Source organism: Ambystoma mexicanum, chromosome 1q (genome assembly GCF_040938575.1).
Source record: "Ambystoma mexicanum isolate Mex_15411 chromosome 1q, UKY_AmexF1_1, whole genome shotgun sequence".
Classification (NCBI taxonomy): Eukaryota; Metazoa; Chordata; class Amphibia; order Caudata; family Ambystomatidae; genus Ambystoma; species Ambystoma mexicanum.
Genome location: NC_090922.1, coordinates 1,452,272,305 through 1,452,297,685, shown reverse-complemented (window position 1 = coordinate 1,452,297,685; position 25,381 = coordinate 1,452,272,305). Strand labels below are relative to the sequence as shown.

General features: G+C 44.6%; 1 protein-coding gene across 1 annotated transcript in view; it reads left to right on the top strand.

Moving 5' to 3' along the window:
- BEST4 (bestrophin 4) overlaps positions 1-13,865 on the top strand; it is a 178,380-nt gene extending 164,515 nt beyond the window's left edge. The window contains exons 8-9 of the mRNA XM_069642787.1: positions 8,644-8,798; positions 13,430-13,865. Of these exons, the coding sequence (XP_069498888.1) occupies positions 8,644-8,798; positions 13,430-13,865 (591 nt within the window). The remainder of the gene's footprint in view (positions 1-8,643; positions 8,799-13,429) is intronic.
- The last annotated feature ends 11,516 nt before the right edge of the window (positions 13,866-25,381 follow it).

Sequence of the window (25,381 nt, the reverse complement as noted above, 5' to 3'; positions counted from 1 at the left end):
AATGTCTTTGTCAGTTACTCCATCCCTGGCAATGTAGCTTGCAGTTTGCCAGATGTGTATTTTCTCTTCTCAAAGCGCCTAGAGGTTTCTTCTCCAGTGCACAGCGCTTTACTTCAGTTCACATCACATGGAGCATTGGAATGCAGCTTGCACAGCAATAGCGTTTCACTTCACATCACATCACATCACATTGGAATGCGGTTTGCACAGTAATGTCTGTTGGAATGGGCAGCTGTCTTTTCTTGGCCCATTCACAGATGCATATGTAAATGTTCAGATGTGATGTGCCCGTCTGCCATCCTGCATGCCTTTGTTCCCTACCACAGTGTCACTGGGCAAATTCTTTACTTCTGAACAGCTCTCTGTCTTTGCTCCCCCTTCCTCAGGAATGCAGGCATTGTTTATCTTTCGTGTGCACCTGGCAGCGCCATGAGCATGCAGCTTATCTCTTTTTGCTCTATAACTCTTACACTGTGGCGGCTTCAATGGAAAGGCACTCGTTTCAGACAGTTCATCCAGATTAACTCTTTCTTGAAGTGCAGTATTCTGCTTTTGTTTGCCTTCCTTTCGCGCACCTCGCCCAAAACAGCTTCAAGGCACAAGCTCTGCACACACAGCAAGACTCTTATTTTCAAAAGCGGCACTTTTCTTGTCATCAGATTCTACTCCATGTAATTTTGCAAAATGTCAAAGCGTCTTTTTGCCTGTTTTAACCTGATTAATGTCCCATTTAAAAGCATACGTTTTCTTTTCTTGTAATGTGCGATCTTTCAAGAGAACTCACAACCCACTAAATCTTTGTGATATCTTATCACACACAGATGTTTTATTCTGTTGTACCATTGCCAAACTATAACCACTCATTTCAGTGCATTTAAAAAATAAAAAATGCCAATGTTTAGTGCAGCTCCCTGCACGTTTTCCTGCAAGAGCAACCCACACTCTATATTGCTTGTGGGCTGTTTAATGTGTCAACAACATTTTTTCATCATGTATCACAGTCAACAGGTTACTATTTCTAAATCATACATCACTTATAAGGCAACAGCACAAATCCATGGCATAGCATGGGGACAGTCAAAAATACTCCAGGGGCAATTTAGAAAAATATAAATTGTTTTTCCCCCCAAACCATTGCAAACTGATTCTGCAAATTCAAATCAATACACAAAAATCGAAAATCCAAATAACATTCACTCACTTTCTTTTTAAGTGAGTCTCTCACCCATTAAAAGCATGGCACAGCTTAAAATGCAATATAACCATTTTAGTGTGTTTCCTTTAAAACAGAATTCGCCACCACCAGCACATGGAATTTTACAGTTGCCAAAAGAAAAACACAAACCCTTTAGGCTCTCAGCACAGATGTTACTCATTCTCCTAAGCATGGCTCCTCATTATTCAGGAATGCCAACACTCAAAAGCATACATCAAAAAAGCGAACCTTCGCCTCCGAACATTACAGCCCCCACTCGCTAGCACACTGGGGCTGAGTCAATGGTTAAATCACTATTCACAATTTGCATGTCAAATCCTTGCAATTATTTTTCTCTTTTCCCTGCCCTCATGGCAGAATAGAGATGAGAACTCCGTCTCACTATGCATTCCAAATTACAACTTTAAACTGGGGAAACCGCATGATAAAATTCTTTTCTAATTGAGCATACATCTTTCTTGACCATTCATCGGAGTGCTTTAAACAAAGCCATTTCCCGCTTGTTTATCGCCTTGTACTCCCTGGCACCATCCCAAGCAATAAGTCAGTCACGACTGATTTACTGAAGGGAGTCTTAACCACACAAGCTATCGGCCACGGCAAGCCGACACAACATTGCTGCCTTTTGAAGTCTCAGAGCTGCAGTGAGACCATCAAGGAAATGTGACAGCCTGCTCCCCACTCTACACTGTGTTCTCTCACACACTTTGTCATGTCATAGCATGGCACTGCTCTTCACAAATCCCACAAAGCTGCCACCAAATGTCTTGATATGGGCAAAATCTTCCTCGGGGCCAGCCCTTTGAGAGCAAAAATACCCAATTCAGCCCAAAATACAGGTTCTATTGTGCTGAGCAGTGATCTCATGCTAGTGACAAATGACACCCTCAAAGTTTTAGCATATTTATTCTAAGCAGTGAATTTCATATACATTTGGGATTCAAGTTAAAGAATATTACAAAGCATAAACTTAGAACAATGCACAATATAGTGAAACATGGAACTTAGATAAACATAGAGAAACATAGAGAAATATAGAGAAACATAGAGAAACACAGTCTTACGTCCCTTTAATCAGCACTGGGAGACCTTGGCTTTTCATAAGCTAGCTGTAAAAACAAGCCCCGCTCAGAAAAACAATGCTGGAGGACACCGTGAGAGCCAATTCCGGGCACTTGACCGTGCATGAATCAAGTCCACAGGACGATCTCCCCCCGAGTCATGTGTGCATGGATATTTTATAATCTCGTGCTGTCAGTCACCATGACGCACAGTTCCAGAACTTTCCCTGTGCAACTGGCTCATGGAAAAAACCCAACTCTCTCTGAGAGGCACCCTGCTCGCTCCTACCCCTCCCTGGTTCCCATCTGCGCTGGCTGAGGAATGTCTTATCAGTACCTTCCCAGAGAAAAGGAAGATTAGCTTGGAGCCAGGGCTACCGTTAGTGAGGCTGAATATTCTAAGGGAAGCAGGGATGTATTAACCCCATCTGCAAGCTCTAAAAGGCATGCACTCATAGCTTAGTGTTTATAGCGCTTAAGACTGGCTATCTAAGCGCTATATAGGTGCCATAATGTTCCAAACACTCCAAAAATACCTATTAGGTACAGAGCTAGGGGCCCTCTCCCTGCCTGTCTATTAACAATGCATAATGGGACCTATTTCATACTAGGCCTGCATATTCCTTGTAGCTCACTACTGCATAATGGAAGTGCTACAACAGACTACTGTCAGCATTTTTAGCACATACTTTGAATACACCATTGGCTTTCAGCGGCTAATGCTGTCATCTAAAGCCCTCATTGGCAAGGTTGCAATTTCGTGTATCACTACAATGGTACAGCCTTGAACTGGTAATCTTTTCCGCGAGTGACAAAACGCTGAAACGTACGGTGTTTGCAATGAATGGGGAAGTGAAAATATGCATCCTCCAAGTCCAGGGTTCACAGGAAATCCACTTCCTCCAGCTGGCCGAGCACGTGCTGCAACATGATCATACTCAATTTCTGGGATCTGAGGAATTTGTTCAGGTGTCTCAAATCCAGAAGAAGTCTCCACCCGCCTGACTTCTTTTGAACTAGAAAGCATCTGGAGTACACTCCGGAACCTCGGAGGCGCAGAGGGATAGGCTCTATAGCACCTTTTTTTTTTACATGGCTTGTACTTGCTTGAGGAGTTGGGGCACATGTTCTTCTTGTCTTGAGACGGGGGAATGTGAGAGCATTTGTCCTGGAATTAGGTGGTGGAAAGAGAGGGCTGCTGATATGCTGGGATGAATACTTTTGAGGACATTGAGACCTTCCCTTTAGAGGAGCAGAATAACTGCTTACGCTGCAGAAGCGTGCCAGCTTCGTGTCCATTGTTGATGGAGTGGGGTCTGTCATCGATGTGGAGAAAAGTTTCCCCACGTCGAACAGCATGTCCACCAGTTTCTACTCCACATCAGGTTGGAAGTTGAGGAAGTTGATGGCTTTGAGCCAACTCTGGCAGCTTAGAGTTACTCCATTGCCTTTCTGCCACATTCCAGAGTTGCGATATCCATGGCGACAGTGATGGCATGGTCGGAAGCCACCTCCCCTTTATGGAACAAAGCTAAGGTTTCAGCTTTCTTGTTGTCCGGGAGGAAGTCTAGTGTGGGGCCTAGCTTATACCAAAGCTCTCTATCCTTTTTGGAGAGGATGGCTAACACGTTGGCGGCTTTGACTGTGGACGCCACAGTTGTGATGATGCGCTTTCCGACAGCATCCAGGTTATTACCACTTAATCGGGAAGGACCATACAAGAGGAAGAGTGGTTTGTAGATGGTGACCGTGGCTGTCGAATGGGATGAGAACCAGTGAAGCAAGCTCTGTGGGCGAAGTCGTCGATGAAGTCATCAACGGGGTAGCAGGCTTCTCGAAGAAAGTTATTGATGGGGCAGCGGGCTTCTTGGACAAGGTCATCAATGTGGTACTTGGTGACTGGACCATCAATGAGGATCTTGACGATGAAGATGGAGACTTCGTAGATGGTGTCGACGATCTGCTCATATCTGGTACCTGGCTGGCCACCGGCACCCGACCAATTGATGGAGAGGACGTTGGCAATCGCTGTTTTTCGGTAGATGGAGACTCTCCAGCCACGGTGCTCACTAATCAAGAAGTCGAAGCATGAGACAACTCAACCTTTTTCGGTATTTGTCCTCAAAGGATCTCAACCTCTTGCCAGAGGGGGTACACTCTCTGGGTCTGCCAGACCCTGAAGAGACATGACTTTGTAAGAAGCAGAGTCAGGGACCCTACATTCCTTAAACCACACCACCAACTGTCTATACCGGTCTTTCGGCGTCTTCGAAGAGAAGGCCTGGCAGATGGAACATCGGTTCGGATCGTGGTCCGGATGCAAGCAGTAGATGCATTTTAAATGTCGATCTTCAACCAAGATGTTCTTTGGGTCACATTTCAGCAGGACCTGAAGAGGCTTTTCTTTGTGGCATCCGCCATAGAGTGTGGTGAAGGCCCAAGTCTGGGACTGTGGCTTCACACTTTCAGGAGATCCAAACAATAGAAGGGATCTCAACCGGCAACAGGTCCCCGCCACTGGTAATCACAATGATGACTAGGATGAAGAAAAGCAACAATTTACTTCTCAAACATAGGACAAAATATACATTGAGATTTTGAGGCGCAAACATGAGGACTCCCAGCATGAAAAGGTGCTGTAAAATTCAGAAAATGGCCACAGCGGTGGAGCTAAGGAGGAAGAATGTCATTGGATGGGGCAATATGACCCAGGATTACAGCAGTGGGCTATAGAAGCAACAAGCAGATTGTTGCCTTAATGAAAAAACTGCTTTAATATTATGGAAGATTCCCAGCATGGCTTTGGGGAATATTCATGAGTATGTGAATCCATGCAAGACCCCATGCTAGAGAAATATAGTAGAGGGCCTGCGGTGTGCCCCCTTAAAGACAGGGTGTGCAGGACATGTATGCTGTCTCATACTGATCAACGATTTTCAGGACTTTGAACTACGGTGAGAAGATCAGAGATCCAGTAGCGCAATCCTCTGATACATTCCACAATTTGATCAAGTTGCAATATGAGTCCCACGAAGACGGGAAATGCCGCAGAGTACTTGTGATTCCATGGAGGAAAGTCAGGCCTGGCTGCCATTTAATCCTGGATAAACTCAATGGAAATGGAGTGTCTTCTGATCACTTTAAAAAACTGCCATATTCTTTTCCAAACCTGACTTCCGGAACTATCCATATTAAACAGCATTGGGCAACCTTACCAACACTTATAAAATCCAGGCAACAGCTATCACCCCAGTTAAGAGTCCTTGCAGATACATTATTCTGTGTCCAGCAAGATGTAGTCAACATGCTTTTGCAGAAAATCAATTAAGTCCTGGTAACTGTTGATGAGCATGACCTGCATCGACTTCAATCGTTCCGTTGACCTGGATGGCAGATAATGTTGATGACACCACCGGAGATGTCAAAGCTAATGGAGGAAGTGTACCCTCAGGGCTCTCTCCATGCCTTGTGGTGCAGCCCTAAGACACACACCATTCCAAGGCTCCATCTCCTGCGTTACCAGTGCCGGGGCTCTTTTAGACACCATCTTTGCCCCACGGAAATAAGCAAGCAAAGATGTTATCAAATCTATTCCACCCATTGTAGAAAAATGCCATGTACCACTTCCAGCGCCTCTGCCATTCTGAACCTTCTCAAATGGGCTTATAAATGTATTGGGTGGCAAGCCTTAAAGTGCTCGCTTATTTAATGAATGATCGCTCCTTCAGCACTGTTTGTGAAAACCAATACACTGAGTATGTGACTTTTCAGTGAGGAGGTGAGGTCCCCTCTGACAAAGTCCTCAAATGAGTCAGTCAATAACACTTTATTCAGCGTAAAAGGCACTAAAGTTCATACAATTGCAAAAGCAGAAACATCAACGGTATGATATTAAAATACAGCCAGTTAAAAGTTCAGTGCAGAGTAAACAGAATTAACAGACTGAAGTGCAAAGTGCATAATAAAACAACAATAAATATGACCTCTTTTAAGAGTCCAGTCCAGAGAATATAATCGCAGCCCCACTGACTTAATAACATTGGTAGTTTATATCCATATGCTGATTTTAGTTATTTCAACACTAATCTTCTGCTGATTTTAGTTATTTCAACACTAATCTTCTGCTGATTTTAGTTATTTCAACACTAATCTTCTGCTGATTTTAGTTATTTCAACACTAATCTTCCATTAGGTGACTTGATTATTTTGTATCCTAGGATCCAAACTCTATGGACATAGCGAGATACACAGCTCACAGTCTTTGGGATGGAACTTCCTTTAAATAGTTCCATGGCTTCAATAATTGTGCAGATTTCTGCTTCCCTAAGCAAAGGATGCAGATCCCGCACCCTGAAAGGCCTTGAGACATCACACAGGAACAGAAAATGAACTATCGTCTCTGCACCCGACCCACAGAGGGATAGTCCCCTCCTAAATGCAGCTTGGTAGCGTCTTCAATCATCTTCTTCCTGGAAAGAAGGATTGCAGCTTTATTAATTCTTCTAGAGGTTGCATGGTATAGGCATAGTCGACCTAATGCCATTTTCACCTACTCCCATTTGACCGCAGGTAGGTCAAATGGTACACTTTCATAAAAGAATAGTTGTGGTGTGGGGTAAGAGAATAGGTTGAGGTGGGGAGAAGTCGGGGAGGAGCGGGCGTCTCCCCCCATGTTAGGGTATGTTGCGGGGGTCTCCCTCTGGAGTAGGTCAAAAAAATTAGGTCAAAAAGAATTAGGTCAAATGGGCAGTAGGTCAAGTTTTGTAGGTCAAACCACCCACATCCGGCTGCTTTATCTACGCAATGGGGTTCCTCCCACCAGGGGCGTTGCTAGGGGGGGGGGCTAAGCGGGCTATAGCCCCTGATCTTTTGGTTGTAGCCCCGGATAGAATCTCAGGAGCTACAGCCAAAAGACTAGCTAGCCCCCAGTCCCAACAGTACCAACATCAGCTTAGCACCGGGTCTTTTCCAGACCTAGCAACTCCCCTGCCTCCCACAGTCTATCCTCATTCAATTCAAATAGACCTGGAACACCCAGGGAGTACTTTAACCGCCCTCGAGGCTCTGAAGATGTTTCACGGCATCTTGATACTTCCCCGGCACATTGGTGCTCCAGAGCCTCACACAGTACAATATTGGGTGGAGAGAAGCTTGGTCACCTATTGGGCATGCATCAGGGTCTAAATGTGAAAGGGCATTAAGAATACTACAGGGCAACTGTAGAAGATGTTTAGATGTCTTCCCTGTTTAGACTTGTGCCATGTCAGTATTGCCCCCCCAGTTCTGAGCCATAGAGGGAGGCATGGATGGCTAGTTTATTGTAAAGCTCAATGGTGGGGGTGGGGGCTCTCCCATTCCTGTTGAAGATTTATTAGGAGGTGGGCACAGTGCTCTTCTATTGACTGTCCTATATTCTTTGGTGTACAGCTTCCTGGGACTTTGCAAGACTTTCCATACCTCACACATAGTTGGCTGGCACTGGCAGGCAATACACGATCATCATGGCTGTGGTACGCAGCCCTTGAGCACAGAACAGCACTTGAAATGAGTACACTCCATGCTGGGTGCCTTGCACTTGACCGGAAAACGAGCATCATTACAAAGTGATAAATTGTTATTTTATTCATCAACAATTTTGACCAAACCACTGTCTGCTGCAGTACGGAAGATCAATAAATAAGTATGATAAATCACCTACAATAGTCAAAGAAAGAACGAAGAGGGAAACTTGAGTCCTTCTCCAGAAGGGTTGGGTGGATTGTCCGCAACACTGCACCGTCGGCAGCAGGATGGGCAGACAATCTGCCATCTGCGCTACAGATTGTCTGGGAGAATTGTGCTTTCTGCTTTGATTCGATCTCTTTCACCCAATTAGTGAAGAGGAAGATGGGCCGGCATGTGAGCATTTCAGCCAATCATAAAACTGGAAAATTGTGCACACTCTGATTGCGCTCCAATTGGCTGATTTCGACTAAATAGATCATACGATACATTGCGGACTCCCGACTGGCAAACATGTTTGTGCAATGGGCTGAAAATGTTTTTTTGCCCAAAGTCCACCCTGTAAGTTTCAGAGGTGACATCCCAGTCTTCTGCTACTGCTGCCGGCTCTTTGTCAATCCCTATTTCCATCTTAACTACGATGGTGAACAATCAGAATGTGACAATGGGGTCAGAGTTAAATGAATTGTGGGGTCTCTGCCCATACTGTCAGCTTTAGTAGAAAACACCCCCTTTGTTGATGCTGACAAGTGAGAATAAATATCCAGCTGTATACATGTATTGATGGTCAACAGAGTTGGATGCTGGCGGGTCCTTTTTTCCATGTCACTGTTGATGATGGCTCTTCGCTTTTTCCGTCCACAGGTGTCTCTGCTATCAGTAGACGACATGTACCAGAACCTCCCTCCAGCCGGAAAGGACAAGTACTGGAACGAATCAACCGCTCTGCCACCATACACCCTGGCCACCGCAGCAGAGACCCTGAAGCCCTCCTTCTTGGGATCCACGTTTGACATGCGGTGAGTCACCGGATGGGGTATTTCCACTCATTGCAAGAAGAAGCCTGCCAGTATGTGGTCACATTTACAACACAGGCAAGACTTTACAATGTCTGATTCCATAAGAAGAATACCATTACAAATCCCAAGTGATGTATCTGCCCCCCTGTACATATGTCACAAAGCTTGTGATGTAACTAGGAAACCAAGAAATGCCTCATTTCTGCTCCCTGCAGCAAGTGTGACTACATGAGCATGATGGACATCACAATACCATCGACATGTCATGACTATGACCATACAAACAACATTTTTCAGGAGAAAAGCAGCATTTCTCCCCTCACTTAGGTGAAATATTGGTATTACCCAAATTGACCTTTTACAATTGACCTTTTGCACAATTGACCTAATTATAGTGGTCCTAATTGACCTTCTGCACAATTGACCTTTATATTATTTTAGTTATTTTATATATCTATTGGGTTGGTTTTGGATTATACATAATATGAGGGCATTGGGTCAGGCGTTGCAGGGGGTTTTGGATTGGGTGGGAGTTACGGGGGTTTCCCCCCGCATATATGTCCTAATTGACCTTCTAAATTAGGTAAATTCTCCCGAGGTCAATTCTCCTGAGATCAATTGTGAAAAGGTCAATTAGTACAGAACCAAAATATTACCTGTACGGCTCCCCAATTAAGCTGGTGTTGTGTAATGACCAACTGTTGTGGTGCAGACGCGTAGAGCCTGAGCGGGCAAGACCCACTCATAATCTGTAAATGCCCAGTCAGCAGCACTGTGTGGGCATTTACAGATGTCAATGTCTCTGCGCGGGCACACCTACATTAGCTTCAGGCCCGACTTGTTAGACAATCCTGACTACACCTCTGGTGCGTAGGCACACAGCCTGCTGAGTTTTGATAGGGTTAGTGGCTTTTTGAAGGGCATACTGAATGCTCACAGCTTTTAGTAAATGTTTGCTCTCAGACAGCACAGTCAGTAGGCCTGAAAAGCTTGCTTGCTAAGAGTGAACTGCTAGCAGTCTTGGAGGATAGCTCAGGGGCAACACGCTCGCCTTGGAAGCAAGACGACGCAGAGCAACACAGGTTCAAACCCTGGTCCGCGCTTAGAAACCTCTGGATGTTAAGCGCGTTATAAATAATCTATCATATCATATCAAGCATCGAAGGCCTACAGATCTCCAGCTCTAGCCTTCCTCTGGATCACTTTTCATCAATAGGCACGAGATGGTACTGACAGTTCACAGTAACCTCGGTCAATTTCATGAGACCACATTCCAGAGCGCTCATCCCAGGCCGTGTCTAGAGGGGGTGGGGCAGGAGCGAGCTGGACACAGGTGCACTACTTTTCCTTAGAAAACATGTTTGTGCAGAAACGTCTAGAAAGGGTCCACGTAATATTTGACGGACAGACGCACTTGATAAAGCCTCACACTTCCTGGGGGCAATGGGGACTTTTGGCAGCAACCTTGCGTGGTGCACATGCAAAGTGTCCTGAGATCGAGGCCTCATGCAGCTGTTCCCAATTGCTGCATCTCACTGCATGCCGACTAGAGTGGGGGTGCAGTCCAGAGAGTCCAGGTAGGATCAGTGCCTAGTCAAGGGGATCCCTGGCATAGTACAAACATCTAAGGAGCATAAAATTGTGTTCCTTGGAACTTTAAATGTTTCCTCATTTTGCCAACATAAAGTCCTGTGCAGTTTGCAGTGCTTATAGGTTATGCTATTCACTTATTGCTAAAAAAAATGCAAAATATAAAGCATTTCCTTTTTTCCTGAGTGAGTTCATTGTTTCAGCAAAGTCAAACCTGTTAAAGGGCTGTGTTGGTTTTGGGCTTGCTCCCAGTGCCCAGACACCCAGACATAGGACAACCGGTTCCCACATGAATTTTTACTTAGGTTCCCATAAGACATCTAATGGTCTACAGAGTATCCTATTGTTAAGCACACGTCGCATACCTATGGCTCTGTAGTACTTTGCTGAAACTATAGACTATAATCAATGGATGTGATATCACTAGACTTGCAGGCATCTGCAACCTGTGGCTCACCAGGAGTTTTGCACTATGGTTCCCATGTTCCCTAACTATTGGCTCTACTGGCTAGGACTAATGCAAGTTGTAGTCCAAAAGATCTCTAGAGCCAAAGTTACTTCACAAACATGGCTTGCCATTAGTGCTATATCTACGCTGTTCCACAGTTGGCATTTGGACAGGTAATCTATGAAGTTAAGCTTTTAGCGATCTTTTATGATCATTGTTTCCTCTTGGATTATTGTTGCCTTTTGATTAGCTTCTCATGGCACATACTACATATACCCTCTTCAGCAGTTGGTATCAGTGTTCCTTTACCCGTATGCACTGCGTAACCCTTTCTAGCGTAATAACTGGGTGAAGTGCCGTAACATTATCACATGCAAGGCGGCACTCGTCTAGTCCCAAACTGACAATAAACATTGCTGCAGCCGCCTAACCACACATGCAGTCTTTCTTTTAGATTAAGTAATGCAATACAATATTATTACGCTCCACCAGAGCTGGCCTTAGGGGGTGAGCGGGCGGGGGGCCAGTCCGGGCGTCCACCCGGAGTGCCATGTCCCCCAGGGCGCCCTTAGCCCCCTGCCACGCCAGGTCGGGAGAGGGGGGGGGTCTTTTAAGGGCTCCCGCGAGCTGGCGTAGTGAGAAAAGGTGCGACAGGTGCCCATTTGTAATTAAATGCACCTGCGGCGGTGGGATGCATTTAATAACAACATCAGCACCCTATTCATATGATGATTACCTTCCTGCTCCGACGCATGCATGAGCGTCCTATTCCAGTGATTAACTCCCTGCGAGGCGCCGGAGCAGGGAGGGACAAAACAAATGGGACGCTCCAATGCCCCCCAACCACCCCCCCCCTCCCCGCCTGTCCCCCTGTCGACCAGGAATTGTATGCCCGATGCCTGTATATCCAAATACATTTTTATTTAAACAGTATTACTGGTACTGTAAATTATGTATTGTAAATTCTCAGTGAAGCGACTTCTCTGGTTTTTAGGAAGGCTTTGTATGAAAAGCTTTTGGATTCAGTGGGAAGTTATTTAGTGAGGAGTGGATAGAAGAGTTCTATGTCGTTTTGCTGACAATAGTATTGTCGATGGATTTTTTACTGAAAATAATCCATCGAAAAACTCTTCAAAATATACATTTCTGTTTAATTTGGGGGTCCCCCCAAAGCCTCCAGTATCCCTATGTTTTTAACCCTACCCCAAAACCCTCCCTGTCCCTTAATATCCAACAACCCTCCCTCCCCCATATATATTTCAATTCGTTTTTTTGATGAAATTGTTTCTGTAAAAATTCCATAGAAAAAAGTACTGTCAGCAAAAGGACATTGTACCGATAGAAAGAAGGTCCATAGAGGAGTCAGGGAACTGATGGAAGAGGAAAAGAGTAGCAGATGAAAGGTAAAGAGGTTGAGGGACTGATGGAAGATTAAGAGCGTGGTGGATGGAAGATGGGAGGAATGGGGGTCTTATGGAACGTGTGGGGGGAGAGAATGGAAGAGTAAGAACAGAGCAGAAGCTTTTGGACGGGGCATTGCAGAGTGTGTGATTTTGTAAGAGGAGGAAGAGGAGTGCATGTGATTTTAGAAGGCAAGAGCAGATGGAAGGGGAGATCAGACATCCCACTCAGGCAAATTGAGGGATCCTGGATACAATACTTTAGGTCAGCAACACTTGGTGAGTTGACCAGACTGTGTCTAGCCAGAGTTAAATCCATACACACATGCGCGCGCACACGTACGTACACACACACACACACACACACAAACAACTGCATGCACACACGCGCACACACGCGCACACACACTCACACACACGCACACATCCGATAGTCAAAAGGACAGGGAGGGTAAAAAAAACATCAAAAATGTGTCCCTAACATCCATCACTGTTGCACTTATGACCATTAAACCGCCCCCCAAACCCTAAGAGCCGAGGACATAGGTCTCATACTTGGGGCCCCGCTACCACAAGCCATTTCCTTATGAAGGTGAACTGCTGAATATCATGTTCAAGTGCATGAAAGGAAGAGCAAGTTGGGTAAAAACAGGGGGCAAGAGAAATGTGTTCTTGCTTTCAGCTGCTTAGATTCAGAGCAATTACTTTCAGAGGAAGCTGAGTGGTGGGTGCACCTTTCAATATTATAACTGTCAGCAGCTGGGATGAGGAAGCAGCAAAGAACCCCTAGTATGCAGAGTTCCGAGGCAGGAAAGGTAGGTTCCTGGATCCCCAGAGGGAGGAGAGCATGAAGTTGTCCACTTCTGCGTCTGAAGGTTTGACAAGGGAGGAGTTACAGATACAAGCCTTCCCGTCATATAGCGAGACATACATTACAAGTCTCTGTTTAGCCCACTTTGCGGAGCGCTGAATATTTGCATGATTTGGAACACATATGTACTCGTATGTAGCTGATTTTTTAAATGTCCAATTATCATTCCTATTATTGCCCTGCACCACAGCCAATCGGAAAACAGCATTGTGAAAAACAGGATGTACTGAATCACAATAGTATATGTATCCTATTTTCATGGCAAGATGTCTTACAGTGGATATTAAAAGCATGTTCTTCTCCTTCTCCTTCTCCTTCCTAGCATGAGTGAAGATCCAGAGCAGAGCCATCAGGTGGATATGCCTCCCAGCACTCCAAAGATCCACACACCCCTTCTCAACCGCTTCCTGTCAGCAGCAGCTTCCCCGGCCATCAGCCTCAAGAACTTTGGGAAAAACAGGGCAGCCCACCACCTGCTCAGGTTCCGAGGAGATGGAGGATTCCCGTCACCGTACCCCACCTCCCGCTACAGCGAGCAGGACCCCGAGTCCGTGGGGCGCATTGAGGAGGAAGACACGGAAGACGAGAAGGAGAGTGAGATCAGTGAGCAGCCCTCACCCCGGACCCAGCTGAATATACCCCGTCGACTGGAGGCATCTGAACAGCAGAAGAAGAGGGAGAGCCCCAAGACATCACCATTGGTGATTACCGTGAAGGGACCTTCTAACGAGAGCCTGAACGCCGATCAGCCCACCTGATAGATCCAGTCTTCATGACAGTCACAATGGTGGGCCAGTCTGACTTGACCCGGAAGCTTTTCATTTCCCCCGATGTTTCACTTCCTTGTATTTACTTATTTGTGCCATAACACAGTAGACCTCCAACATTTTTGTCAATTTCTGAAAATAGATGTGGACATTCTGACATTCTTCGCACACACCATTTGTGAAGATTAATTATCTACATCATTAAATTCTGTGTTTTTGTAATTTGTGATGTTGTTTTGTTTTCACGAATCTGAGGTTCGTTTGTCATCTTGTTACTGTATTTATTCATTTTGTAGGACCTAGAAATGCAGGTGAGTGCACAAAACAAAAATTGCCATTTCTTGGGATGTTTCTTTCGTGTAACTCATTTACCTTCGTCAAACAGTGACATTGTCAACACAGTTAAGCAACAAACAACAGTGGTGCTGCCAGCTCCTCCTGTGATAAAAGTCCTCCTTCCGGAGAAAACAAAGATAAGGATATCAACAGTGACATTGCCAACACAGTTAAGCAACAAACAACAGTGGTGCTGCCAGCTCCTGCTGTGATAAAAGTCCTCCTTCCGGAGAAAACAAAGATAAGGATATCAACAATTGTATTCATGGATGGACTAGAAATGGAAACGCGAATTAGTAAATGGGACAATGCACTGTGCTTTTACAAATCAAAGGACACATGAAAGCTGGAACCATCGGAACACCTTAGCTCTTAATGCAGAGTCCATTACTTGAAATAAGCAAACGTAGAGACGTCAGCAGATTAGGCTAGCAGAGAAGTGTGCCATTAGAGTTCCCTCCACGAAAGGATCTAGAAGGGTCAAGTGATTCTGCAGCGAAAAAGAGAGATGGTGGAGGATAACCATGCAGCACATTGTTGTGGTTGACAATTTACGAGCTTTGATGCAGACTACGTTCACACTAAATAACCCAGCTGCCTGTTCCAATGAAAAACCTATATATATATATCTATATATATATCTATATATATATAGATATATATATATATATTTCATGTATTTCTCTAATGCTACCTTTACACTTGAGATTGAGCATGCACTATAGAAAGCCCATCCTCTCCCCAAAATTCAGACTCATTTGGCCTAACATACACCAGTGGAGTGAGAGAAGAATTGTATCCTTGCATCACATTTCTAATGCTGTACGAATGTGAATGCATGGGTCCATGATTCTAAAGACCTTAATGAGAGGGTGTTGTGAACAATAAAATGAGCACTATTCATTATGAACCTGTTGATAGATGCATGGAACCCTTTTGCTACAGACATATAAGTCACATATAAAGGATCTGTGGTCATTCTTATGTTCCCAAATGTTCATTGATGGTTTTAATGCAAGCAACATGGAACCCTCGTTTGTGCTATTCGTCCACTTCCCCTTTCTCGTAGGAGTATCTCAAAGGAGTACAATAATCTACAAGACTGTCCATCTCTGAACAATAATTTTCTACCTGAAAATAAATGTATATGCTATGTTATGTTATGCTATATTTTCAAAATGTGCTTTGCTCAGTGAGGCATATGTAATGTTCTTATTATGAATAGAATATACAGTGGAACTGATTAGAAATTAACATTGAGAAATGTTTGTTTTAAAAGCCAGTTAAAAATATTAGAAAAGTTACACAATTTCTTTTTTACATCTTTTTTTGCCAAGAATGCATACCAATTTCTCTCTCAAGATGTTCGTCCGTCTTAGAAAGAGACGTTCAAATTAAAACCAAGGACCTGTTTCTTCTATGAGCACCAAGACAATGTTTAATTTTGAGTGCTGTTTCACTGGGTGTTAGTGCTGCTATTTCTGTGCCTCTGTTACCAATATGTACAAACACGAATCAGTAACAGAACATAGAAATTAAAGGCAGTTGTAGACCCTGAGGCAGTGTCCTCAAGTCTCTTACAAGATTTGTCACCCCAACAGCTCCACACAGAGGCCATCAGTGTTGTGTTATTGAGTCGGCCCCCTAGTGCAGATGTGGGGGTCAGACTTCGCTCGCAGGCCCACTCGGGCCTTTCACACGCAGAACACACAAATACACAGGACTCACTTGTTTGGCTGTCAGTCCCAGAATGACGATCTTCCGGCCGCCTTTATTTTATCCATCTCACGTGATCCGGGTTTCCCCTGCTCACGTGACTAGGCCCATCATGGTTACACCACAAGCACCATCTCCATCAATTCCCCCATATGAACAATGCGTCATCGGTGTGATAGTGGCATTACTGCAGGAAATACACAATGGCAATATACATCTCCAAATAGCTGGGTGGTCACCACCTCAGGGGATTTCTCTGTTGCTCCTGCTCTCATTCTACCAATATAAAATAGAGCACCCTCTTGCCCTGCCTCAAGATAGCCATATTCGTTTTTCTTCTCTCAGTGCTGATGTCATCAACGGCTGGGATGAGTCTAGCAAACGTGCTCATGACAATGTGACTGTCTACAACAGAGAAAGAGCGATACAGACTAGTACAGAGAGAGGGAGACAGAGAGCTATAGTGAGAAAACTAGATTGCAGTATGAAACGGCAGATACAGGTGCAATATAGAACGGTGTTCCATGTGCCCCGGCGTCCACACTGGCTGGAAGTTATAATATCAATTGTGTTGTGGCTCTCATGGATTTGAAGAAGTTGTGGCCCTTATTACAACCTCGGCGGTAGCCATGCCGCTATTGGTGGCATGGCTGCCGCCGAAATCGCGTCCGGGTCTGGGTTCACAGAATGAGAAATTACCGGGCCATCTCGAGTTCGGAAGGCCCGGTAATTCCTCCCTCCAAGGACCCGGACCCGGTCCTTCCCCATTCCCATTTCAGCCCCTATAGGGCTGAATGGGAATGGGAGAGGGAGCAAACAACGGGCCATTACGAGTTGGCCCGTTGTTTGCTCCCTCTTCCCGCCGCGGGACCCAGTAAGCACGCCTGGTTTGACCAGGCGTTACTTCCTGGGCCCCGCGAGGGGACCTCGTAATGAGGCGGTACGGGGTAAACGGCGGCGGCACCTTTTACGGCACCGTTAACCCCGTACCGCCAGGGTCGTAATGAGGCCCTTTCTGTTTTATGATTGTAACTTGTGTCTTGTCTCCCTGGTCCTGCGTGCATGCTTGCTTGATAGACTGTTTGGTGGAATGTTAGCTGGTGGAATGTTGTGGCGTGAGTGCCCCTTGAAGTTCCATGAATGTCTGTTGGAGGAAGACAGCCTTTGAGAGTGGAGGCCGGTGGATGTCTTCTTGCACCTTCCTACTTACTTACCTATGAACTTACCTGTTGTATCACCTTTTCATCTGGAACATAGCAAAGAGGTTCACTTCCCTACCTGATGTGTCTAGACCTTCATTTCACACTTTCACATCTTAACACAACTGCCTGTTTAGGACATAGCTGGGAAATGTTTTTAATTAACCATCTGTACAAATAGGGCTATATGACGCCTGTCACCAAAGCTTATATAGTGTTAGCATTCTCCAAAATGATACCTGATCAGCGGACACGTAGTTTGCACCTTCTAAAGGCTGCATGATGTATAAGTCATTACATTAAATATGCAATATGCACAAACCTGCTGAAGTCCAGGAAAGAGTTTTCAGGTTTGCAGCAGCAGGTCTTTTGGCGACTTTAGTCTAGAGGCCTGGGGGTGGATTTACATCATATTGGAGAGGGGATTGGGGAAAGTGCAAGCGAACTTTGCTACTTTTAATATTTTATTTTTGTTGCAAAAACCTTACATGCCTGATATTGCCGCGGCTGAATAGATGGCATATGAGGAAACACAATTTCCTGTATTCATGTCCCCCCCATCCCCCACTAGCCTCTTATTACACCCTTCCGCAACATGTCATCAACTCCTCCTTTTAGGGCGTGACTTTGATTACACAAGGAATAACATACTTTATATAAAAAATACAGATTAGCAAAGGCCAACTATCACGTAGTTGAGTCATTGGTTCTCAAAAAATATATATTTGTTATTTATATTAATTATGAAGCATTCTCCAACACCAATATGAAACGCAATAAAAACAGGTAAAAATAATGAGTGTATGAACTTGGAGGAAAGGAATCTGCACAGTGTAGGGAACGCTATACTAAAGAAATACTTTTTTTTTTTTGGAAAGAAAGACAGTCATGGGCACAATGAATATTGAGTGGGAGTGAGTTCCACATACGAGGCGCTGCTTCAGGGAAAGCCCAGCGAGAGAGAGAGGAAAGTCTGAATTTGGAAATGTCCAATCTGTGCACGGGTGCTTCTACAACCAGCAGCCATCTGAAGTTTCTCTGTACGATATACCTGGTTGAGCCAAGGTGGGAGGTTTGAACATGATACAAGCAGGCTTGAATTGGGGGTGGAAACATGTGGGGTGCAAAGGAAACTGAAGTGCAATGATCAAAGTGATGGGTCCCGGTGATCACTAGGGCCTGCTCAGTAAAGGATGGGCCTTAAGAGGCCATCATGTAAGCAGACAGGCCCACCACCGACACTGTGTTCAACACCCATCAGTACATTGTATTCAAAGGAGACACCAGGGAATTCGAGGCTCCCTTGCACTTCAATGGGTATTGCTTGCTGATTCGAGGTCTTTTTGAAGTTTCTGTATTTCAGACACCTTGTTATGCCTGCCTGTTTCCTTAAAAAAAAGTAATCTGGTCGGGGTGTGTGGCTTGCGACCAAGCAAGATGTTATGTTATGTTATGTTATCGGTACTTGTATAGCGCACCGTCATCAACGGAATTGGTCCCCAGGCGGTCTGGCGGATCTGTAAACAGGAAGCGTGGGGGTAGGGTTAGTCGGGAGGAGGGGAGAAGGAGAGTGGGAGATGTGGTGTGCTGTTGGCAGCTTCAGCTCGGTTGACACAGAGTGCTGGGCTTTGGTGCTAGAATCGGATCGGATGAAGGCCTCGAGTGCTGTGGGTGAAGTTTATGTGTTGTTGATGCGGTGTGGTAAAGTGCGTGCGGATTTCTGGGAGAGAGATGGTTGTGTGGTTTTGTGTGGGTTTAAGTAAGCAGAAGATTGAAGATTGGGTTAGTGGGGTCTGTATCCAGGTTCAGGTACTTGCGATTCCGTTAGAGTTGTATACCTGTGGGTTCGGATGTTGCTGTGGGTTCGGATGTTGCTGGTTCCTGGTGGCCGACCGAATTTGGTGGTGTTGCGCTGGTCCAGCTGTATCCTATTGAGTATAGTATGGATTGGTGGGTGCGTCTGAACCTAATCTTCAGGTGTGGGACTGGGTGGGTGATATCTATGCTTAGGTAATCTAGTGTGACCCTGGTCAGTTAAGGCTTTGAGTGGTTCAGGGTTGCGGTCATGTTGAAGTGTTGTCCTAGTGGGTCCGTCTTGGTGAGCATGTGTTTTCAGACGTTCGTATCCTTCTGTAGTGACTGATTCTTTGATTTCCGTGGAGCGAACATCCTTGAGACTGTTGTTTAGTTGTAGTTTGTGTGGTGGGGCATTGTGCTGCTTTGTATTGGTGGGCCGTGTGTAGTGATGAAACATTCTGTTTCTCACCCATTGCCTTGGGCCCGTGATGCAGTGCTTCCTTTCCCTCTCTATGATTTTTTCTAAGGGCTGATGGGGAAGGTCATAGTTAGGCCTGGGAGCTCACATGACGGAGCTTTACAAATTCATGTATCATGTCCATAACGTGCTAATTTGCCCTCAACTAATGCATGACATTTATGTTCTAGGCTGGGGCACCTTCCGGTGTCTTCTTTCCCTACCTTGGCCTACTCTTGAAGGTGTTTGCACTCCCGCGCATCTCAGCAGCAGTTGGAAGGCCTGGCAGCTAATAGAGAACCGTACTGCCGAGCTTCGGTCATGCGGCCTGCTCGGAACCCCTTCTTGCAGCACAGGGCGGCAGCTGGGGTACCTGCCAACAGAACACAGGTGCGCTCCTTTGCTGGGAGCCACTTCATAGCAGGCTGCTTCGTCTGTCTCCCGCACTTTACTCCCGCACTCAGCGGCTCTCCCGAATTCCCTCGGCGTGACGCATTACGTGAGTTCCTTGATGCTCTTACTCGCTTTGGCCTGCAAAAAGCTCAGAAATAGGTCTCAATGAGAGACTCGATTGGCTTAACTAGGTTGGCATAGAGCATAAGATCCTTACACAATGATCTATTGTATGATCTGTAGCTACTTGCTCGTAACAGCTTGCCCTAGGATGCGGCTTATGACCCTAGTTACCATGATTGGGCGACTGTTGTTATCCCTTTATTCCTTTAGGACTGCCGTGATTAGTTATTCCGCACCTCCGCTATATCACTCTTATTCTCAGACTGCTTTTTTAGTTTATAAACAATAGTGTATTACCTTGAATACCTTATGACTGCACTTCGGGGTGCTCTGGCCCATGTACCCGCGGACTCCTTGGGGGTTTTAGTTACCCCGATGAGGCAGGCCCCTTTAAAGCAAGGTAGAATTTTGTAAAGGCAACTATGTGCTAATGCTAATAAACACAGTTATTTCGAGGCAGGCCGGCGCTTTGGTTGTTTACCCATCCTAATTAATGAAAATCAGTTGTTACCTTAGTGACATTACGAGGATTTTGTTCTCATTTGTTTAGAGCCGCTCTATGGACAGGCCGTTATAATGTGGAATCGAAAACACTTAGCACTCAACGGGGACTACAAGTCCCTTCATTCTCTGAGTACTAGACGTCCATGGGCGTGACAGCAACCACAGCTGCCTCTAATTAAGTTAGGCGTACAGGTCTTTGATGGACACGCCTATTTAAACGAAAGGGCCGAGCAGTGATTCCTCCCTGGGCTCAAAACCGACTAACACAACGTGACGAGACTGACACCGAATTGGGCTGCATTCCATCTGAAGACACGCTAGCAGCGCACGGGCCGTGTTGAAATGATGTCGACTCTGCTACGGTTAGTAACGTTTGTTGTGAGCCGCACTCCTACATCAGCGATACGCTGTGTGTGCTGACCTGTTAGTTAATTTAAAACGGGGGAGGACATCATATTGCATGCTTCCTCGTACGTAGAGGCCGCGGGTGCGCATTAATTGCTAATCCGTTGAAAAGACGGTAGACCGCTGTGCTCAAGATTTTTTCGACGGTTGTATTCTCAACCCTTCACTATAAGTATGCTCGTTTATCCTCAGATCTAGATTTAAGCTCGCTATAGATAGTGCTCCTCAATTTATGAATGATCTGATGGTTGCTTATTTTCTAAGCATGTTTAGACTTACCGAATTGGCCATATATATATGTTTTCTACTCTTGTAGACAGACGTGACTGGGTGGCGCAACACGGCAAGTTCTCTCCCTACGCGTAGATATACATTTGAGATATGCATAACTCTTTCAACTTAAGGTAAGACAGAGTTACCGCATGAATGCACTAACTTTTAGAGTAACAATAGTTTGGAAATAGTGTCAACATCGCTCCTCATTTTTTCTTCCCCTTTCCCTTTCCCAAAACTTAGCCTTATAGGTATCTATAAGCGCCAGTACAGTGGAATCTGCGCAGAAAGCAGATAGATGATAATGCAAATTATCCAGACACTCATCACATAACTTCCTGTGTCGAAGTATTGTGTAAACTACCGTAAGGTAAGCTATATGACTATCTAGATTTCTTTAACATCTTTCAATGATACGCTGGTGTACGAGTAACTAAGCCTTATAGAGAGAGCTTTGCCTCACGTTCTTTTGATGTGAAGTGGAGAGAACTTTCAATATTAAGAGTCCGGTTTTCGTCTGACCAATCCTATAATCTGACAAGGTTGGAGCATTTGCTAGCTCCTTTGATTCTGTAACCTAAACAGTCTTATGAATGAGGGACTTTAATGATTGGTCTTTCTCCCCTTGTCTGTCCACAGGTATCACGTGTCCTCCCCTCGCTGGACAGCAGTCTGAATGTTATTCTAACTCCAAGAAATCAACTGCTGCCGTATCAGAGGTTTCAACAATTCGCCTCTGACAAAATTGCTAAGTGTATGGGTCTAGGTGCCTTTACTAATGTGGTAACTGGTAAATAGGTGTGGAATATTTAATATTCATCTTAAGCATCTAGATTGTGAGGTGGTAACCACAGCCCCGCCGTGCAAAACGACCAATTGAGACACATCGTGCTTTTTAGTATACACCCCTGATGAATTTCCCCTGACTGCGTGTGTATGATATGAGTGAGGAATGAAACATGTTGGGTTAAATGGGAGTGAAGTAGTGTGGAAGTGAGTAGTTATTGGAGTTTTATTATTATTTTTCCTAACCCCATTATTGTGGTTGGGCTTATGAGTAATAAATTGATTTAGATATTTTTGTGTTGATTGTAATTCCTGATTATGTGGTTCTCTAGGTTTACATGCACACTTCTGTTTCCCGGTGTACTTACACTGTCACTGGTGTGATTTGGTTGTTTTCCTGTTTTACTGTATATAAAAATGTATAATAGTTTTTAAGGATCATGCCACTTTTGTATTAAATGTTGTACGATGCTATGTTGGCATTTTTAAGCTGTATATTTGCCATTGATGGCTTAATAAAATTAATATTGTATATGTGGCTCTATTTCCCTTGTGAAGTATTTATAATGCCCAGCATTGATGCTTCGATATATGTCCAATTGGGCACTTCTATTCTTACCCTCTAGCTAGTGAGGTTGGACACGTGATACCGTGAGACTTTACTGAGGATCACTTTGTAGTTTTGATTTTTTAGGTGTTCCTAAAGTTAGGGGGTGTTGTGGTCCTCAGTTAAATCCCCCCACCTCCCTTGTGTACCTTGTTGTTCTAGCACAGTCAATTGGCTGTGAGGTAGTCCACTTCATTATATGATTGGTTAATCCTTTACCGGGCTCTGTTGATCCTCTTTCCTTATCCCATCTTGCCCTTCAAGTTTGAGTAAGATGGCGTTGGAACGTTGTAGAAGTTACAATGATGATTATGTTACTGAACTACTTAAAAAATCCTCGCTATTAGGAGGGACGGCAGATGTAACAGCTAATATTACAAAATGGGATGAACTTTCCCAGATTAAGAAAAGACTGATCCGTACGGAGCTCCACGGGTCTATCATGCTCGAATATCTTAGAAAGGGTATCCTGCCGCAGGGCCTGGTCGTTAGAAATGAACCTCGACTTTACCTCGATAATAAAAACTTCATATTACAATGGAGCTATGTAGCCACTAAATGTGGAAGGGACTGGATGATTTTGATCATCGACACGGCTAATGAGATGTCAGAGAAAATCCTGATAGAGCTCTCGGCGCTGGAAGAAGAGATTAAAAAAGTAATCCCTCTTGACCTGTATAAAAAACAAGCTGAGTCCCTCCTAGCAGAAATGAATGCCTTCAAGGAAGATACCCTCAAAGATCGAGTAAGGAGATTGAACAAAGACATTCAGAATTTCACACACGATAAAGCATTTTATTATACAGCTGATGATTATAAACCAGATGACACCTCTAATCTATCAGGAATGGGTAACAAAAAACGGGTCACTTTTCGAAATACCTCGTTTAGCTCAAGTGATGGAAGTAATTATGGCGACCCCGGAACTACTCGAGGTGGCTCGAAACGAGGACAGAGTAATAGGCGAAATAACTACCGTGGAAGAAATAATGGAAACCGCGGGACTCGCGGGAACAGGGGTAGCAATACCTTACAAGCCCCTGGGTCTATCTCCTCTTCTTCTTCTTTTTTAGACCTGGGCCAAATGGGCTGGGAACCAGAGGCACGAGTGACAAGAAGTATGCAGGCCTTGTGGTGAACCTCTCTTCCCATCAACTCACAGCCGATGAAACATCAGTGTTAGAGAAGGGCATGGGGTTCGTATTTACGAACTTGCACAATGCGTTTCTCTTTCGACAAGAATTTTTTGCCTTCATGCGGAAAGTTCATTTAAAACAGTACTTCCAAGACAAACAATTTGAAAGTGACAATGGAACCACAGGACTTCATATAAAATCTAATTTTTGCGTACCCACTAGTGAGAGAACAGCCGAGGCAGTGGTCTTTGAAAGAAGAGTAATGCGTGATTTGAGGAATCTGGAGTCACAGGCGAAGAGGAGGTCTACTTTCCACAACATCAATAATCGTGAAAAGATAGCCACGAGGGATCTTTTGGAGAATAAAGCCATTATTATCCGCAAAGCAGATAAGGGAGGTGCAATAGTACTCCAGAATCGTGAATCGTATCTAGCAGAATGCTATAGACAACTTCTCGATTTACAGTGTTATACACCTTTACCAGGTGATCCTACGTTAGAACTACAACAACGGATCCGTTTGAAAGTTATGAAGGCTAAAGAACGTGGTTGGATCACAACGAAAGAGTCCGACTTCTTGAGCGCCGGGAAACCACAGATTCCGCAATTCTATACGCTGCCAAAGATCCATAAAAATATATCACCTCCACCAGGAAGGCCGATCGTCTCAGGGGTGAATTCAGTTCTAGAACCTCTTTCTAGGTTCACTGACTTCTTTCTCCAACCCCTTGTACGTAAAATGCAATCTTACGTACAGGACACGATACAAATGATTAATGAGGTCGAAAATCTGGTTTTTGATCCAAGCTGTGAATTATTAGTGGGTCTAGATGTTGTGGCGCTGTATACGAGTATACCCCAACAAGCCACATTAGAAATGCTGGAAGACCGCCTACTGTCCGAATACCCGGATTCTGCAGTGCCCATGTCATTTGTATTATGGTGCGCTGAAATGGCTCTCACTGAGAGCTATTTCCATTTCAACGGTGAGTACTTTAGGCAAATTCAGGGTACTGCAATGGGGGCCACCTTAGCACCGAGTGTGGCTAACCTTTATATGGAGCAGTTTGAAACTCACAAAATTCTAACTTCAGTCAATACCTTCAGACATAAGATTAGAACATGGAAAAGGTATATAGACGATATTTTCGTCATATGGAATGGGACTGTAGAAGAACTAGATGAGTTTTTTAAGTGGCTCAATGTACAAGATCAGTTTTTGAAGTTTACGATGAGTCATAGCAATACCGAACTTAACTTCTTAGACATTACAATAACATCGGACGTTATCACTCAGTTGCTTAGTGTTAAACCGTTCCACAAGAACACTGACAAAAACTCTCTCTTACACTACGAGAGTTTTCATCCTAAGCACGTCAAAGATAATTTGCCACTGGGCCAGTTTTTACGTTTGAAAAGAAATAGTTCCTCTATATCTAACTTCAAAGAAGAAGCAGAGGGCCTCAGTAAAAGACTAATTGCAAGAGGCTATCCAGCTAAACTTACTTACCGTGCCAAAAAGCGAGCCTCTAACAACGATAGGCAAGCACTATTGGAATATAAAACTTATGCCAAGACCAAGGATGATGAGAAACTGGTATTTGTTAATACCTTCAGCCATTTTTCTAATCAGATTAAAAAGATCATGCTGAAAAATTGGAATGTCCTAGAGTCTGGTGAAAAACCACTCGAAAGACCTATAGTTGCGTTCAAAAGAAGTCGAAACCTAAAGGAATTAATCACACGTAATGACGTGAGCCTGATAAATAACAAAC